This window comes from Nicotiana tomentosiformis, chromosome 10, assembly GCF_000390325.3.
Source record: "Nicotiana tomentosiformis chromosome 10, ASM39032v3, whole genome shotgun sequence".
Lineage (NCBI taxonomy): Eukaryota > Viridiplantae > Streptophyta > Magnoliopsida > Solanales > Solanaceae > Nicotiana > Nicotiana tomentosiformis.
Window position 1 is genome coordinate 12,650,764 of NC_090821.1, and position 19,390 is coordinate 12,670,153.

Here is a 19,390-nt window from a genome sequence, read left to right on the forward strand (position 1 = left end):
AAGAACTTTAAAATTTTCCGGCGAGCTACAGTAACTTTTCCGGCGCGTGTGAGCCATTCCGGCCATTTTTTGACAACTTCTTTAGGACAATTTTACTCGTCCAGTGATTCCGAGCCTACCCATATAAATTACATCAAATTTCGACTATGTTTATTTTTTCCGACGTGAACAGTAATCTCCAGAAGAGTTTTTGTTTCCTGATGGTGTTTTATAACCTATTTTGTAGTGTGGAATTCGGCCTAGTCTCCCTATTTTCAAATATTTTCGACACGTTTCGAGCAACTTCTATTTATCAGCAACCACCTTATTTTGTTGCTCAGGGGGAATATAGCGGCCTTATATGTCGAATGATCAGCTTGCGGATATTTTCACCAAATCCCTCACTGGTTCTCGTATTAGTTACATATGCAACAAGCTCGGTACATATAATTTGTATGTACCAGCTTGAGGAGGAGTGTTAAATAATTATGTGTAAATAGTCCTAGTCTCATATGTAGTAGGAGTAGACTATGTCCTAATCTCATATATAGTAGGAGTAGAATATGTCCTAGTCCCATATGTAATAGGAGTAGAATATGTATTATATATAGGACTAGTTGTATCGCTTTTAAAAAATAGATTGTTCTCACGCTACTAAACATTGTTCTCCTATTGGTCATATCACACTACACATGATAAATCCTTGAGCAACTACAAGAGAAAAGCAAAGTACAAACTAAAAAGTAGCCAAGAACAAAAGTTACTCTTTAACTCTTTTTTCTCTCAAGTACTCTATATACATACAGAGGGCGGATTCTGAATTTAAATTTTGTGGGTTCAACTTCTAAAAAAAAATTATTAAACGCATTATATTGTTAAAGTTATGGGTTCATATCTATTTTTTGTTATTATTTTAGATAATTTTTACATATAAATTTATGTTCCGCGTGGAAAGTACTGGATTCAATGGAGCATACGTAAAGGCATCACAATTCACAAAGGATAAATATTAAAGTACAATCTTGCAGCTATGGCCAGTCTTCACCAAAATCAAATGCAAATTAAACTGTCAGGTCTCCTCCACATCAGTTTCAGCATTGCAGCCATCATAAATCACAACCAACAAAACAACAGTACCCTATACACCATGCAGGTCTCGCTCTTCTTCTTCATCAAGCAACGTGGGGGCATGAAACTCTGGAAGATGAACACGGTGTATTCTCTTTGTTTTGAGAGGCCATACTTACCTATAGAAGATAATATGAACACCAAATCATTAAAATGTTGGTGATATAGCAAGACCAGAACAAAAACCAAATCTTTAATATCACAATGTGATCATTGTTAAGCAAGCAATCTTGACCAAGTACACAAACCGAAGACCAAAATACCAAATGAAGTGAAACTAGCTTATGAGGGATAGAGAAATGAGGTGATTAATCTACAGCTTAATGAGATCTGTATATGTTCATTATGTGATGCCAATGACATGGAGACTATCTTACAGAGCCAGCTTCTAAGATTCACTCTTGATATTCAGATCAACTTCTACCATCCACGCGCCCATGCATTTCAGTCATGGCGCTATTTCTCACTAACTTTCCCACACATGCTGCCCATCAAAGACAAAATCAGATTCAAACCTCAGCAGTAAAAAACAACGGAAACAGAGAATCGTAAAATCTACCATTAGAAAGAAACTTGGTTTCAAAGAAAGCTAGATTAAACTTAAAAAGGCATAAAACAAATTCAGAGAAAACAAAGGAAGAACAGAACTCAGGCTTATAAAAAACAATAATACACCCCCCCCCCCCCGGGGGGGGGGGTACTTTTATCATCAAGCATGGCTTTGAGGAAGCAGTAGAGAATGGCAGGACTTGGCAGCAGCATCGCTTCAAATAATGGCTTTCCAAAACAGGATATCCGATAAATCCTCGATGGCCAGCTTACAAAGCCCCACAAGTGTTGGACATTATTTTGGGTTATTTAAAACCTTAAAGATGCATTTAAGTGATTCTGAGGTGTGTCCGGGCATACACGAGGGCAGTGATGTCACTGGGATACGTAAGCATGTCTATGAAACTAGTTGGAAGGGATTGGAAGTGGCAAGGTCTAGCCAAGAGTTGGAAAAAATGGAAAAGGCAAAATCAAAAAATCAAATCTTGATTAGTCATTGTGGGCAGAACGTGTGCTTCAAATATGAATACTCCTTTTGGCAGCATACGTTTGTACAATAAGTAATACTTTGATATGGTAAATATAAAGTAATCAAAGTTGGCTACTCACTTAAAAGCTCTAAGCTAAGTAAGACTCAAAGATTATATAACCATCTTATGTAGTAACCTATGGAGAGATAAGCAAAAAAGGGGACATTTTTCCATTTCTTGATTTCTACCAAAAGGTAGCGAAGAGGGAGCGCCCATCTCCATTTTTGCGAATAACGAGCAGCCAAGTGGAGAAGCTTAGAGCTTGCTTTCACATAGATTTTTCAAATCAAAAGTGGTAACAATCTCAAGAAGTTTTCAAGAATACTTAAATCTTCCGAAGCTAGAAGTTCACTACAAGAAGGTAATTTCACCATTCTCTCTTCAATTATGAAGTCTAAATGATATTATTGAGTGTATTTGGGCATGGAAAATGTGATTGGAACTTACTATTAAAGTAAACCCTATAAAGGCTTTCCATTACATTAAAGACTTGAAAAAAGAAGAAGATGAATAGTATTTGCGGTTAAGAATTGAGTTAATTAATGACTAATAATTCCATTAAGTTGATGTATGCTTTGTAATGGCATTTTGGAGCTAAATTATGAGAGCAATCGGGAAGAAAAGTATTGGATGGCTTGATGCCAATTGTGAATCCGGAAATAGGTTATGATGAATTGATTAAACTTGAATTGATGAAGTTTAATTGTAAGTGTTGTAGATTGATAATTGTTGAACATATTGGACGTGTTCAATGTATCAAGTCCGTTATTGGGATCGAAATAGAGGTAACTTAAGATATACCTTCCTTTAACGAGTTATGCTAAAAGTGCATGAAAGTGAGTTTATGAAAAAGTCTAGAATGTTTGTATAGTTTTGTATGATCGAGCGAGCTATGCATTCCATGTTTGATGAAATAGGCTATCGCATGCTTAGATATCTAGATTGATATGTTGGCTATACTATTGCCTTAAAATAAATGATAGCACCATGATGAGTTTATAACGACTTGAGGAGTATTTATGAGATTAAATGACGAAGTTGAACTAAATCTTCATGTTCACATGTTTCACTTAATTTTTTTAAAAAAAAAAATGTTTTCAAGTTATTATCAAAGTGATTTGTTTTGTAAAATAATGCGTAAAACATCCGGAGGCTAAACAAGCCAAACACTTGACAACTTATGATGATTTTATGAGATTAAATGATGAGATTTGAGCCAAACTTTATGTTCCATATTTAATTTGATTTCAATAATACTCCATCCATTCCCAAAAGATTAGCAATATTTCCTAATTAATCTATTTGAAAAAGATTGGCACATTCCTATATTTTCTTAACGGGAGGTATTTATAACCACACAAATACTTTGACAGATTTAAGACTACAAGTTTCAAAAGTTTTATAGCAAAGCAAATGCTATGGCTCATATCAGAGCACAAATTTCAAAAGTGTGCCAGGTCAAACTACAAAGAACAAAGTGAAATGGAGGGAGTATTAAATTGTCATCAAATTGATGATGAGATTCACATGTTAAAGAATGATGTTTAGAATATTCACGAGCTAAGTATGCCAAACTCTTGATTTTTGAAGGGCCTAAAAATGGTCAAGTAATGATGTTAAATGTTTTTCGTAAAAATTGTATGGGGCGCCCTATTTGGTCACCCTCATTTAACCTATACCCACTTTTTTAAAAAGTTTTAACTTGTACCCACTTTTTAAACAACTTCAGGCCTCTTTCTCCTCCTCCTTCGTTTTCTGAATGCTGAAACTTGAGATATTGTTATGCGTTCTAGCCTGATGATTCATATATATCTGCTTATTCCATTATGTTCAATTTGGTCTTATTCACAATAATTTAACCTCTTAGATATTTTAGCTTTACAGGCACATTGGTTTTTGGTTCTAATTTATCTGTAGTAACTTGTTTTCATGTCGAAAATATTTTTCATTCTTTAATCTTTGAAATGAACAGCATCAATCGCTGCTAATCATGATCTATTAAATTCATTGTTGTTTAGTACTATTTCGCTTATGTACAATATGTTCTTTTGTTGAATTCTTTTTTTGAAAGATTATCTTCCTCATTTTCGTGTGCAAACTTAAAACTTCAGCTCTAAGAATGCTGAAGTTCAGCAAATATAAACAAAAACTTCAGCTCCTATAATACTGAAGTTCAGCAAATACAAAACAAACTTCAGCCCTAGAATGCCGAAATTCAGCAATTACAAAACAAACTTCAGCTCCTAGAATGCTGAAGCTCAGCAATTACAAAACAAACTTCAGCTCCTAGAATGCTGAAGCTCAGCAATTACAAAACAAACTTCAGCTCCTAGAATGCTGAAGTTCAACAATTACAAAACAACTTCAGCTCCTAGAATGCTGAAGTTCAACAATTACAAAACAAAAACTTCAGCCAAAATATATTGTAGTTTTATTGAGCTGAAGTTTGCCATCGCACTATGAACTGAAGTTTGCGTGATTGCCTTTGTAAGTCAGGCCAAACTTCAGGCAAAAATATCTGAAGTTTTGCTATACTTCATGCAAAACATTCTGAAGTTCAAACTTCATATATAATTTCTTGCTACTTCAGGCCCGTATATCTGAAGTTACCCGAAAAGTGAGTACGCTTGCAAATTTTTTTTACAAAGCAGGTATAAGTTAAAAGTTGACCCAAAAACTGGGTATAGATGTAAATGCCCGAAGAACTTTAAGACCGAGAGGGCATTCATTTCCAAAAGTTGAAATATGTTTCTAGAAAACTAATGTGCCGATATAGGATGGTAGTTAACCTAAAATGGTTACTACTCGTAGAAAAACCTCAAAGAAAGGGTACACTTAGGGTGCCAGCCCCCATAGTGTTAATCTACGCGCATATGTGATGAGACCACCTTGGCGATTGGGTGAAAATCGTCCGTCATGATATTATACATGACATAGTGATGACAATGATGATGATAACGATCTCTAGAGAATTCCCTAACTTAAATAAGAAATTGCTAAAATTATGCTTTGACTTAAATTATGTCATTTTTTCACATAAATTGCATTTCATTGTTTAAAGCTTTACTAAATGCATTGTCATAAAATGTCACGATATATTTTTTACCTTTCTCAAAAAAAAAAAAAGGTCATGATATACTATTTTATCATGTATCCCGGGGTTTCAAAGCCAGTGCTCAAAAATCTTTTCGGGAGGAGTTAATGATACTTATTTCTTTTTCTTTCTTTTTTTGATGAAATAATTGGCTTCATTAATGTCATCAAGAAGATGCAAAATATTACAAGAAGAAGAAGCATAGAAGCTTCAAAAAGCAGAAAAAACCACCTGTTAGCTTACTACATATATGCTATCTTAGATACAAAGAGCTAACAAAGTTCAAAAAGGTTTCAGGAGATTCTACGGGGGAAATATTTGCCCAGCTAAATAAAAGCAGAAGGCATTTAGCTTTTAGGGTGTGGTTAGGAGTTGATAGTCCATCAAAGCATCTTCTATTTCTTTCGTTCCATATGCTCCAACAAATACAAGCAGGTATCATTTTCCATATATTCTTGATGGTGTTATCAACTTTCCAGCTGCCCCAGCTCTGAAGTGCCTCCTTCATGTTGTGAGGCATAACCCAGCTAATACCAAAAACAGAGCAAAACATGCTCCAAAGTGCAGCAACTCTACAATGTAGAAACAAGGGTAGTTGGTTTCTGCATCCCTTTGACACATGTAGCATCTATTAACTATCACGAAGTTCCTTTTAACAAGGTTCTCCTGAGTCAAACATGGCTCATAAAGTGTAGTCCAGCTGAAGCAGAAGACCTTGGGTGGTAGTTTGGTTCTCCGTATTAATTTTCATGGCCAAAGATCGCTAATTCCATTTCTAGCCATAATCAGCATGTACCTTGCCTTCACAGAATATCTTCCATCACTTGCTCATCCCCATCTGAACTTATCTGTGATGTGCTCATTTAGTGTGATGCCATGTAGTGCCTCTAGCACTCGGACATAATCAGATACCTCCCAGTCCTGCAAACTCCTCCTTAGAGTAACATTCCAAATGGGACCATCCTTATTTTGAATGATTGTAGAGTCAGGATCACATGCAATCTGGAACAGGTTAGGATAGTCAATCCTTAGGACTGAATTCTCAAACCCTTTATCCTTCCAAAATTTGATTTGTTGCCCATTCCCAAATGTTAGGTGGTAGTGTTCAGAGAATTCCTCTCATAATCTGCGTATGCACTTCCACCCCATGGGGTGCTCTTGTAAGTTTAGTGCACCAATTGCCTTGAGTTCCATGCTTAGTGTGAGAAAGCACGGGAGAAAAATATATTATTAATTTTTTATTTAATTATAATACATTGAGCCCTATTTATACAATACATATCCTACTCATATTCTATGCGGGACTAGGACTAATTCACGTTATTTACATAACTATCTAACATTCCCCCTCAAACGGTGCATATAAATCATATGTACCGAACTTGTTACATATGTAACTAATACGAGGACCGGTGAGGGATTTGGTGAAAATATCTGCAAGCTGATCATTCGACTTCACAAACTTTGTAGTAATATCTCCGGAGAGTATCTCTTCTCTAACGAAGTGACAGTCAATCTCAATGTGTTTAGTTCTCTCATGGAACACCGGATTTGAGGCAATATGAAGGGCGGTTTGATTATCACACACAAGTTCCATCTTGCTGATCTCACTAAATTTCAACTCCTTGAGCAACTATTTGATCCAAACTAGCTCACATATTGCCATTGCTCGATACTCTTGCTTTTGCACTAGACCGAGCAACTACATTATGTTTTTGCTCTTCCAAGATATCTAATTACCTCCTACTAAAACATAATATCCAAACATAGAATGTCTATCAGAAGGTGATCCTGCCCAACCAGCATCTGAGTATCCAACGATCTGCTCATGGCCTCGATCCTCAAACAATAATTCTTTGTTCGAAGCTGATTTTATATACTGAAGAATGCGGACAACAGCATCCCAATGACTATCACATAGGAGAATCCATAAACTGGCTCACAACACTCACAAGAAAGGAAATGTCAAGGTCTGGTCATTGTGAGGTGATTTAATTTACCAACTAGCCGCCTATATCTTGCACGATCACTAAACGCATCCCCCTGTCCGGGCAGAAGTTTAGAATTCGAATCCATAGGAGTATCAACAGGTCTACAACCTGTCATTCATGTCTCCTCAAGAATGTCCAAATCATACTTCCATTGTGAGATCAATACCTAGAAAATATTTTAATCTACCTAGATCCGTAGTCTAAAAGTGTTGAAAGAGATGGTTTTTCAACCTAGTAATAACAATATCGTCAACATAAACTACTGAATACATACAGAGATTTGGAGCAGAATGCCGATAAAATATAGAGTGATCAGCTTCACTACGAGTCATGCCAAACTCCTTAATTACTGTGCTGAACTTACCAAACCAGACTCGAGGAGACTGCTTTAGACCATAGAGGAACCAGCGCAACTGACATACAAGGCCATTAGACTCCCCCTAAGCAACAAAACCAAGTGGTTGCTCCATATAAACCTCATCCCCAAGATCATCGTGAAGAAAAGCATTCTTAATGTCCAACTGATAGAGAGGCCAATGGCGAACAACAGCCATGGATAGAAAAAGGCGGACTAATGCTATTTTAGCCACGGGAGAGAAAGTATTACTATAATCGAGCCCAAATATCTGAGTATACCTTTTGGCAACAAGACGAGCCTTGAGTTGATCAACCTGGCCATCTGGACCAACTTTGACTGCATACACCCAACGCTGAAGGAAGAGGAACAAGCTCTCAAGTACCACTCGTATGTAAAGCAGATATCTCGTCAATCATAGCCTGTCGCCATCCTAGATGAGACTGTATTTTACCTGTAGACTTAGGGATGAAAACAGAGGGAAAAGATGATACAAACGGATAATGGGTTGATGACAGACGATGATAACTTAAACCGACATAGTGGGGATTAGGATTAAGTGTGGACCGGATACCTTTTTGAAGTGCAATCGATTGACTAAGAGGAGACAAGTCCACAGTAGGAGCAGGGTCAGGTGCAGGACGTGAATCAGCTGGGCATGATGCTGGGCGCGGACGATGATGGTATGTCAGGAGTGGTGGAGCTGTAGGTGGCGGAACTGAAACTGGAACTGTAGGTGGTGGAGCTGGGACTGGAGTCGTAGGTGGTGGAGCTGGAGTTGTGGAGGAAGATGGATGAGAAATAGTGACTGAGTCACCAAAAGATGGAACTGGTAGCACCTCAGAAATATCTAAGTAATCACCTGGACCTGTGAAGTATGACTGGGTTTCAAAGAAGGTAACATCAGCGGACATTAGATACTGCTGGAGGTCAGGTGAATAGCATCAATATCCATTTGCGTTCTCGAGTAACCCAGAAATACGCACTAGAGAGCACGAGGAGCTAACTTATCTTTTTCTGGAGCAAGGTTATGAACAAAATACGTGCTCCCAAAGATACGGAGTGGAAGAGAGAACAAAGGTGAGTGGAGAAACAACACAGAGAATGGAACTTGATTCTGGATAGCTGAGGATGGCATACGATTAATAAGATAACAAGATGTGAGAACTGCATCCCCCCTAAAATGCAACAGAAGATGAGATTGTATGAGTAGGGTACGAGCAGTTTCAATAAGATGTATGTTCTTTCTTTCATCTACCTCAATTTGTTGAGATGTGTACGGAAAAGATATTTGATGAATGATTCCATGAGAGTTCATAAATTGCTGAAATAGGGAGGACAAATACTCTAGGGCATTATCACTATGAAATGTGCGGATAGAAACCCCAAATTGATTTTGAATTTCAGCGTAGAAAGTCTGAAAAATAGAAAACCCAAATCGATTTTTCATCAAAAATATCCAAGTGCACCGGGAATAATCATTAATGAAACTGACAAAGTAGCGGAATCCCAAGGTAGAATTGACCCGACTAGGACCCCAAACATCTGAATGGACTAAAGTGAAAGGTGACTCTGCTCGATTATCAAGACGCCGAGGGAAATGGGAGCGAGTATGCTTACCGAGCTGACATAACTCACACTCTAGAATGGACAAATGAGATAATCCAGGTACCATTTTCTGAAGTTTTGACAAAGTGGGATGTCCCAACCGTTTATGTAATAAATCTGGTAAATCAGTAACAGGACAAGTTGTTGAAGAAAGACAAGATGTAAGTTCATGTGATTTAGCAAGGATAAGGTAATAAAGTCCATTTGATAAGGAAGGAAGTGGACTTGCTTGACCTATTCCAGTTGCGATGTTTTGAGACCCGTTTGCCATTGTGACTGTTGGAAGAGAATGAGAATATGAAATAGTAGTGAAAAGAGATTTGTTACCAGAAATGTGATCAGATACACCTTAATCAATGACCCATGACTCGGAGGATGAAGATTGGAAGACACAACTCACGCTATCTCTGAAGATGTATGTCTACACGCTTTGTACTGAAGGAACTCAATATAATCCGACAGAGAAACCATCCAACTATTCATAATATTGGATCCCATGTCGCTATAATTAATTTCTCAAATTCGTGGCTAAAAGTTCTAGGGCTAGCTTGAAATAGTAAAAATCAGTAATTCCTAGAAAACTGAAGAAATATCTGGGAAAACACTGTTCACATCAGAGAAAAAGAATACTTTTTACGCCGGAAAACACTGTAGCTCGCCGAAAAATTTCAAAATTTGTCGAAATTTGTCGGGAATAGAACAGTAGACTCGGAATTGTTGTGCGAACATGCTGTCCTGAAGAAGCTCCGCCAAAAAATGGTCGAAGAAGCACGCACGCGCCGACGCATGGGACAGACGCGCTGGTGAAGTCACAAATCTGGACAGCGCGTGGAGGCATTTGTTGCCGGAGAATCTGAATGGGATTTGGTCGCTGGAGTTTTCTGAGTCTAATAGTGGTGTTGGTTTGTGCACAACACTCACCAAACGTGAGATGACGCAAATCAATCACTTAGGCCACCGAAAAATTGCACGGTAACTGAGTTCTTTCTTCCCGGATGTCACTGGAATAACGCATAACGATCTTTCCTCACTAATGCTCTGATACCATGTGAGAAAGCACAGGAAAAAAATATATTACTGATCTTCTATTCAATTATTAGGTGGGAGTAGCCCATGTGGAGGATAAGATGCGGGAGGCGAGGTTGAGATGGTTCGGGCATGTTAAGAGGAGAAATATAGAATCCCCAGTTAGAAGGTGCGAACGGTTAGCCTCGATGGGTAGCAGGAGGGGTAGAGGTAGGCCTAAGAAGTCTTGGGGAGAGGTTATTAGGCGGGACATGGCGCAGCTGGAGCTGACTGAAGACATGCCCTAGACAGGAGGGTGTGGAGATCAAAGATTAGGGTAGAAGGTTCATATGTAGTCGAGCGTTTCACTTTGTCTTACTTAGTTTGCTAGCATTAGTGTTAGTATGATATCTTTTATCAATAGATGGCTATTACCACCTAGAGCTTGATTGCATTCTTGGATTCGATCTTATTTCATCTTGTTGTTATTCCTACTTGTTGCAATTACCTTTTCATTTTTAATCATTTTTTAGCCGAGGGTTTATCGGAAACAGCATCTCTACTCTTCCAAGGGTAAGGCTATGTACATTTTACCCTCCCCAGACCTCACTTGTAGGAAACTACTAGGTTTGTTGTTGGTGGTGTTATTATTCAATTATAATACATTAAGCCTTATTTATACAATACATATCCTACTCCTATTCTATGTGGGACTAGGACTAATTCACGTTATTTACATAACTATCTAACACTTAGCATTGACCACCATCTTCCACAAAGGTTGCTCCTCTTGTGTGTACCTCCAAAGCCACTTCACCAATAGGCATGTGTTGTGAATTGTCATTTCCTTGATTCCCAATCCTACTTGGTGTTTTGGGAGAATGACCTTTTTTCACTTTACCAAGTGAAACTTATGCTCAGTGTTTATCCAGGACACTATTGATTAGTGTGAGTCTGCCACCCATAGAGAGGTATTGCATCTGCCAGGAGGCTAATCTTCTCTCAAATTTCTCAATGACCCCGTTCCATATTGTTGAAAAGTTGTGCTTTACTCCCAATGGTAGGCCCATGTAAGTGGTAGGAAGTGTCTCCTCCAAATTCTGCACTTCATTGACGGGATAGATCACACTATGGGGCATATTGATATGTAAACCTGAAAGTGCTTCAAAAAGAAGAAAAAGAATTAGATTTAGATGAAGCACCCGATCTCTGTCTGCACCACAGACGATCAGAGTGTCATCAGCATATAGCAAATGATAGATGTTGATATTGCTCTGAACTCCCACATCAAATCCTCTTATCTATTGTAATTGCTTGGCCGTGTCTAACATTCTGCTTAACCTTCCATACCAAGTATGAATAGGAAGGGAGAGTGAGGATCTCCCTACCTCAAACTTCTTTATGGTAAGAAGAAACCAATTGGGCTTCTGTTGACTAGGACCGAATACTTGACAATGGAGATATTAAATTTGATCCACTTGATCCACCTGCTGCCAAACCCCGTCTGTCTAGGTATTGAGATAAGATAAACCCAATTTAATTGATCAAAGGCTTTCTCTATGTCCAGCTTACATAGAATCCCTGCTCCTCCCCGCTTTAGTTGCCAATCTAGGACTTCATTAGCAATCAAAGAGGCATTAGTGATCTGCCTAATCTTCATAAATGCATTTTGCTGGTTTGAGACCAGCTTCTCTATCAGACTTAAACCTTTCTACTAGAATGTTTGCTGCAATTTTATAGATACTTCCAACGAGACTAATTGGTCTGTAGTCTTTGAGTTCCATGGCTTCTTTCTTCTTAGGGATCAGAGCTATAAAGGAAACATTGCGTGACCTCACCATCCAATAATGATCATGATGATGATTTAGTGCTCCCATGATGTCTGTCTTGATAAAATCCCATGTTTTATGATAAAATGCCATTGTGTATCCATCAGGCCGGGTGCCTTGTCGAGAGAACGTGACTATAGCTGCTAGAACTTGTTCCTCCTCGAAGATTGCGTCTAGGTTAAGACTTTCTTCTTCTATGATATTGACAATGCCTTCAAAGTGACAATAGATCTCCGGTCCTCATGCTCAGTATAAAGCCCCTCGTAGAAATCCAGTATCTCCTTTTTAATCTGCTCCTGTCCTCAATAATTTCTTCTCCCACCTGAAGTCTGTCAATATTGTTGTACCTCCTATTGGAAATTTGCAATCTTTTGGAAGTACTTGGTATTCATATCCCTATCTTTAAGCCAAAGACACCTTGATTTTTGCCTCCAAGAGGCCTCTTCTGCACTGGCTAGCTGCTGCATTTCTGCTTTCAAAGTCATCATGTAAGTGATCTCCTGTTGTGTGAGGTTCTTCCTCTCTTGTTCCTATTCAAGTGCTAGAAGCCCAGTCAAAGCTCTAGTCCTTTTGGTTTCCAATTTCTCGAACTCTTCCTTGTTCCAGGTAGTAATATCTTTCTTTAAGGTTTGCAACTTCTGCATGAGTATGTAATCTGCACTACCAGTGAATTGAATAGCTTTGCCACCATCCTTTCAGTTTCTCAATAAACCCTTCTGATTGTAGCCACATATTTTTAAATTTGAAATATAAAGGGTTGGTATCCCAATCCCCACTTTCCAGCATGATAGGTTTGTGATCAAAGATCACTCTAGGAAGTATTTGTTGTTGCACTGCTTTGAAGGAGTCATTCCATTTAGGGGAGATGAGAAATCTATTAATTTTTGAAGCTTGAATGCAGTTCTCTCCTATGGTCCAAGTGTAACAGGCTCCTTGAAGTGGCAAATCTATTAAACATAAGTCCTGTATGGTTTCATAGAATACTCTCCTGGCCCTAGATCTCCTTGTGTAATTGAGTCTTTCCCTTTCAAATCTGCAAACGTTGAAATCCCCTCAAGTACCCAGTGACCTTCCCATAAACTCCTTACACCTGCAAATGAGTCATGACTTCCCTTTCTAGGCTGGTATGAGGCCCATATATACCTGTAAAGCACCATCTGAACTCTTCCTGAGTACTCTCTAAAATGCAAGAGATGGAGAAGGAACCTTGCATATTCCCAATGTTATTCCATTATCGTCTATCCCATACAACTATAATCCCACACCCTGTTACCACTTGCTTTCAACTCAGCACATCTATTTCCCATAATTTGTAAACTTCGCATGCTAGCCAATCTTCAAGTTTGGTTTCTTGTAAACACATGACATCAACTTTCCATTTAAGAACCAGAGATTTAATGGTATTCCTTTTCCTACTGTCATTCGCCCCCTGCACATTCCAACTTTTAATCTTAATCCATTTCGAAGTTTCAACCACTGTTGGTCTGTTCACACTCTACATGCTCGTTTCTCCTTCGTACCATGTTAATCCTTGAAGAATTGTGGAGTACCATCTGATCGCACGTGAAGCTCATCGTTGCAACGCCACATAGATAACTAAAAGAATGTGCAAGTTAGAAAAAATATAAAATAGTGTTGAAATGGCGCAACATCTCAAAATGGATCAAGACAAAAGTAAGAAAAACATGTTGGATACCTCAAACATAAGGTCCTTTATTTGCGAATAGTACATTTCATTTTATCTCCTTCTTGAATTCTCCTCTCGATCAATATTTTCTCCTTCTCGAAATACCTTATAAGTTTTTCACATAATGTCTCATAAGTTAGACATATTTTTATAACACTATTTTTAGATATTTGAATTATTTTTAGTCGAATCTCCGTACCCGTATCCGTAGCAGGATCCATATCCCCGAAACTTAAAATTTAGATAATGAAAGATCTGACCTCTAGATCCACACCCATATCGGACACCTGCACTAGAGTTCGAGCAACTTGGCCCTGCGCCACCTAAGAACTCACCTCCCTTCCCCATTTATTATTTTCCACACCATGGCCCATCCGATTTCCACCCCTAGCTCTAAGGCTTACAGTCTATATTTATTTTGCATGGGTATTTTCTAGCACAAACATGAAAATTCATCTACTCAAACACTTGTTTCTCAAACTCGTAAAATGATCAAACATGCATTTCGAGGAAACCACTAGAGGACGACAAAAATGAGATGCCCATTGCTTACATAATTGGATACCTAAAAGAGAAAAGTTCTCTCAATCTGGGTAAAAACATACCAACAGCACAACACGTGGGATGGCCAAGAAAATATTCTATAGTAAAATGAAAATTGGTAATCAGTATAGGGATCAGGTAGGTTTTTCAACCTTTTTTATGCACCTTTGTGCTTAGGTCCTTAGCCATACAATATCTATAGAAGCATCCTTGTACTCCTCGCTAAGACCTCTGTCAAAGTCCTCACATCAACGGGGGAAAATCATGAGCCACATCAGATAACACAAGCAATTGTCATCAGCTTTCTTTGTAGTCAGACGAAAAGTGTTTTTTACTCTGATCACTTCCTCAACATATGTATGACATATTCCTTACAAGCCCCAGGGTGGGGGGAGGGACATCCATAACATTTCGGGAAGTGAATCCTGAAAATAGTCTAGAAACTCATCATGAGATTCTCTACAACATATGATTATAGAAAAAAAAACTTGATATTGTTTCAAAATCTTCAGTCTTCTTTACAATATCTAACTATAGATCACAAAAATTACATTTTGTTTTTAAACTTTAGTCAAATTTCCAACAAACCTACATAAGAAGCCGGGCTTGGATTCTCCTTTTATCAGCTTACACTTGCAAATATAAGGTTTGTTTTAGCTGAGTTTATTATTATTTTGGATGATGAAGAAGAAAGAACAATGTTGTAAAATTACCTGATCTAAGAGTGCTGAGACGTGTAACCAGGAGACGTCCCTTGGAGAGACTTGGGAAACATCATTAGATAATCAAGCACTGAATCAACATGATTGAGTTTGCCAAGAAGCATTGAGACTAAACCCAGTCTCTCTTCAAGGTCCCGATGTTTTCAGCTACTGTCACAGGTTTTTGCCATCATGTTTTTGCACCACTGTCCTCTTCATCAGACTACAGCTATATCGCTCTTGTAAGATGACTTTGAAACAGCAAAGCTTCAATCATTGTTTGCTACTTCTCACAAATCGTGGCTCCATATTACCTTAGTTTGATTGCCATCAATCCTCAAGTGACTAGTGGTAGAATGTTTTCTCTGTGTACAGAAGAAAGAAGCAAAAATACTCAGAACAAATAGTTCTAGACTTCTGAGCTGTGGGCAAGCTCTCTTGTCATTGCAAGTAGTCTCAATCCAAGAAGTTCATTTACCTGTCAAATTTATAGTTCATTCAGCTTTCATTGATCTTTTGAATAAAACATAATCTTAAGCCAGTAGATTAGAGTTTCATTTATCCGTGCATTTTTTTTCTTTTAGGTGATCTATCAGCAGACTGGTGAGTGCAATTGCTTCTTGATTCTCGGGGAAAAAGGTTGAACATAACCTGTGTTCTTATATTTTTTCATTTTGAGCATTCTTACTTTGCATCAGAAAAACAAGTAAAATGTCCCCGATTTGCAAAATGCATGTTCATGTGGTATTCTTTCTCATGCATTTGCAGCCCAGAGTATTAACTCAATTCCATTTCTCCTCCCTCAAGCCAAAATATAAGAGAAAAGTAATTTTCTTTCATTTTATCCTCCATCTTCCAATCCATTGTTGCATGCGGAATATGCTAGGTGGTGTTTTGAAAATAATCCGGAGAGGTTTCTGAAGGTTTTCTGGAAGAAGTTAAGTACACTAAAATGTGTTTAGATGGCTTAACTTTTTGTAGTGACTTTCCAGAAAAAGAATTTAGAAAACTGTCTCAGAGCGGAGTTTATTCAAGTAATGTTTTAAAAACAATTTTCAAGTGAAACCGGTCAAACACACACAATCTTTTCACCTGCTAGATTATCTTCGAAACAAAACCCCTTTTATTTTTCATATATTCAACTTTCAACAATAATAACCATTTGACTGGATAGCTAGTTGAATCACTTAACTTTTACCATCTTGGCTTAAATACTTATAAATTATAAATACAAATATTAGAGTTTTTGTATCCAGGCAAAAGCCTTTTGAGTGTGTCATTGTTATGTGTACTCCTGTAAATGAGAAAAGTAATTACTTGAATAGGACGAACCTTCGTGGATAATTTCTTCAAAAGCTTTTTGTCTCTTATCCCATCGTATAAGAGTTCATAGGCATAATAGGTTATATGATCCTTCTTCAGCAAGTCTTCCACAACGATCTTGGGAGCTGCCACATCCTTTTTATCTGCTTCAAAAATTGTGTGGACCACATCAGGTACAACACCCTTCTGCACCATGAGATGAATGATACCAACTGCTTCGAGCAACCTGTTCTTCACGCATAGGCAATTGATCACTCGTCCCGCTGTTTCTTTTGATGGAAGAAACTCTTTCGCCATGTTGTCAAGCAAAAACTTGTACCCCAATTCGCTGTTGTCTACCTTGCAGAAACCATCTATCATACAACGGTAGGTGTAATTGTCAGGAGAACAGCCACATTCACTCATCTCAAGAAATAGCTTCTCTGCTATGTCCATTTTCAGCTTTTTAGCAAATGCACTAATCAAAATATTGTACGTTGCAGTAGTATGAGTGCAATTATATTGTGTTTTCATTCTTCTGAATAGCTCATAGGCTCCTTCCAAATCCTCATTCTCACAAAACCCATTTATCAAAGTGCCAAAAGTCACTGTATCAGGAATTAGACCCTTGCTTTGAATATCCTCAAGTAAGTCTAAAGCTTTCATAAACTTTCTTGATTTACAAAGGCTCTCAATGAGAATATTATATGTGATTATGTTTGGGACACACCCCTTTTCCACCATGACTTTGAAGGTTTCCATCACATCATCAGAAGTTTTAAGCTTGCAAAGTCCATCCAACATTGTGTTATACGTTATCACATCTGGAACAACGTCATGATCCCACATGGTATTTAGAATCTCGATTGCATCAGCCAATTTCGACTGTTTGCAATAACCATCAATCAAGGTGTTGAAGGTGAAAATATCAGGAAGGGTCCCTTTGGCCACGGCAACATTCAGGATATTACTAGCATCAGATACACAGCCCATCTTGCACAAACCATTTATGATCAGATTATAAGTCCATGTATCAGGCCTGCAACCTTTCTCAGGCATTTCAGTCATCAACTTCAATGCTTCTAAGATAAGTCCCTGCTGACACATTCCCTTAATTAAGGTATTATAGAGGATTACATTACACTGCATACCTTTACCTGTGGCTTCATTAAATAAACTCTTGGCTCTGTTAAAGTCACCATCCTGGCATAATCCATAAATAAGGGAGCACAAAGTAAACTCATCAGGAACAAAACCTTTAAAAACTGCATAATTAAGAATTCTGTCCGCTTTCTGTATCATACCCAATTTGCAATATGCGCCAATGATCGTGTTATAGGTGAATGCATCGGGCTCAAACCCGCCGTTCACCATTTTATGCAAATAAGACTCAGCTTCAGCAACCTTGGAGTGCTTGCATAAACCACATATAAGAGTGTTATAAGTGACTACATCAGCATTTAAACCTTCTTTGTTCAAAGTCCCTAACATCCTAGCAGCTTCATTTAGTTGGCCTCTCTCAGAAAGACCTTGTATCAAGACATTACATGTAAAAAGATTTGGAAACACTCCTCTTTTCATAATCTTATTAAGAAGCCTTTCACTTTCTTGGACGTCCCCCTTCTTACAAAGTGTACAGATAAGCTTATTAAACGTAGTAACATCAGGAGTTATTCCGAGCCTAAGCATTTCATCGAACAATTCACAAGCCTCAACTCGACAATTCACTTCATAAAATCCACCAATTACTGTACAGTACGCAACTGCATTAAATTCGCATCCTTGATCAGGCATGTTATTCAAAAGCCTCAAAGCAACATGAGGCCGGTTCGTTCTACAAAACGACTTTATCCTAATAGTAAAGGTATATACATCAGGAGAAATCCCCTTTTCCAGCATTCTCATATAAACCTTATGAGCTTGTTTAAAAAACCCATGTTCAACCAATACATTCATGATCGTGTTATACGAATGAACAGACGGCTGACAATTGAAAAAATCCATCTTCTCAAACACGTCAACCGCCTCTTGAACTTTCCCTTTCTTCCCATAACTTCTAATAGCAGTAATGTACACCCCTTCTAACAACATATTATCAATTTTCTGCCTCGCTTCTTCAATGACGCCTTCCATTTCCTTGAACTCCCCATAACAACCAAGCTTTTCGACCATACATTTATAGGTAGACAAATTATGGTTAAACCCATATTCCTTTTTCACAGAATTGAATATTTCTAGTGCCCTTAATGGGTTCTTTTGACATTTTAATACAGCAGCCACATGTTTAGGAAGCACAGCAGCACTCATTCGTATACTATCAGTAAATCAATCAATCAACCAATACAACTCACTCTGTTTTTCACTCATTTCAGAAACCTGAAGAATTACAGCCAGGGAAAGGACAATTAAGAAAACAGCAAATGAGCAAAAATAGTATATGGGAGAACAAGATTACCTGAAAGTGTTGTAGGATTTTGCAGTTAAAACTTCCGCTTCTTTTGAAGAGGAAAAAAAACTGATTTTTGAAGCCAATAAGCTGACTGGGAGTTAGTTCGGCGCCTGTCGGAGAAGAAGGAGAAGCAGGTGAGGAAGAATAGGGTTTAGTTTCAATGATGTCTCTGACTGTAGTTTGAGCACATTGTATGTATTTCTCTGGTTTAATTTTGAAGAAGAGGAGATCGAAGAGGCTGAGTGCCAAAAGAAAATAGTTGGGAATTTTTCCTTTGTCCTTTTATCGTATCTCCGGTTTCTACCAAGTGGCGAGTCATGTTGTGTATGTCGTACCCCAGGAAAAACAAAAAAGGAAAAGGGCTAGTTGTGTCCTATACTATCGAAAATTAGTTATTAGTACACTATGTTATACTATCGTTCACTATCTATTCCTACTATTATCTATTTTAATATTTCTGGCCCCACATCTAACGAACTCTTATTTTAAGATACGTGGCACGATCTTAAACAATCTAATCATCTACCCGTTTACCCTAGTCGTTCAACCCCGACTCAATATCCAAACCCACCCCATGAAAACGATTTTAACCTATAGATATGGTTCTTCTCCTTCGTTTATATCGAGGAACTGTTTCAGC

At 38.0% G+C, this 19,390-nt stretch overlaps 1 protein-coding gene across 5 annotated transcripts; it reads right to left on the reverse strand.

Annotated features, from left to right (window-relative positions):
- Window positions 1-916: 916 nt before the first annotated feature.
- On the reverse strand, window positions 917-19,074 carry LOC104109349 (putative pentatricopeptide repeat-containing protein At1g74580). Of its 5 annotated transcripts, none has more exons than XR_011411499.1 (4): window positions 18,757-19,074; window positions 16,332-18,677; window positions 15,012-15,364; window positions 917-1,226 (listed from the first exon to the last, which is right to left on the reverse strand). XR_011411499.1 is itself a non-coding variant. In XM_033659479.2 (3 exons), exons 2-3 carry the CDS (start codon window positions 18,606-18,608, stop codon window positions 15,290-15,292), a joined length of 2,352 nt encoding a protein of 783 aa, XP_033515370.1. In that variant the 5' UTR covers window positions 18,609-18,677; window positions 18,757-19,074; the 3' UTR covers window positions 14,773-15,289. The 5 variants fall into 5 exon arrangements, 2 of the variants coding, with proteins under 2 accessions (XP_033515370.1, XP_009616909.1); XR_011411497.1 differs by lacking the exon at window positions 917-1,226 and adding an exon at window positions 14,278-14,723; XR_011411498.1 differs by lacking the exon at window positions 917-1,226 and adding an exon at window positions 14,278-14,734.
- Between the last annotated feature and the right edge of the window lie 316 nt (window positions 19,075-19,390).

What these genes read in the sequence shown, in the direction of transcription:
- LOC104109349 (XM_033659479.2), bottom strand. Translation starts at nt 18,608, where the DNA reads ATGAGTGCTGCTGTGCTTCCTAAACATGTGGCTGCTGTATTAAAATGT. An exon ending in TGAAGAAATTATCCACGAAG is followed by an intron (nt 15,365 to 16,331) that starts GTTCGTCCTATT and finishes TTCTGTACACAG; the next exon opens with AGAAAACATTCTACCACTAG.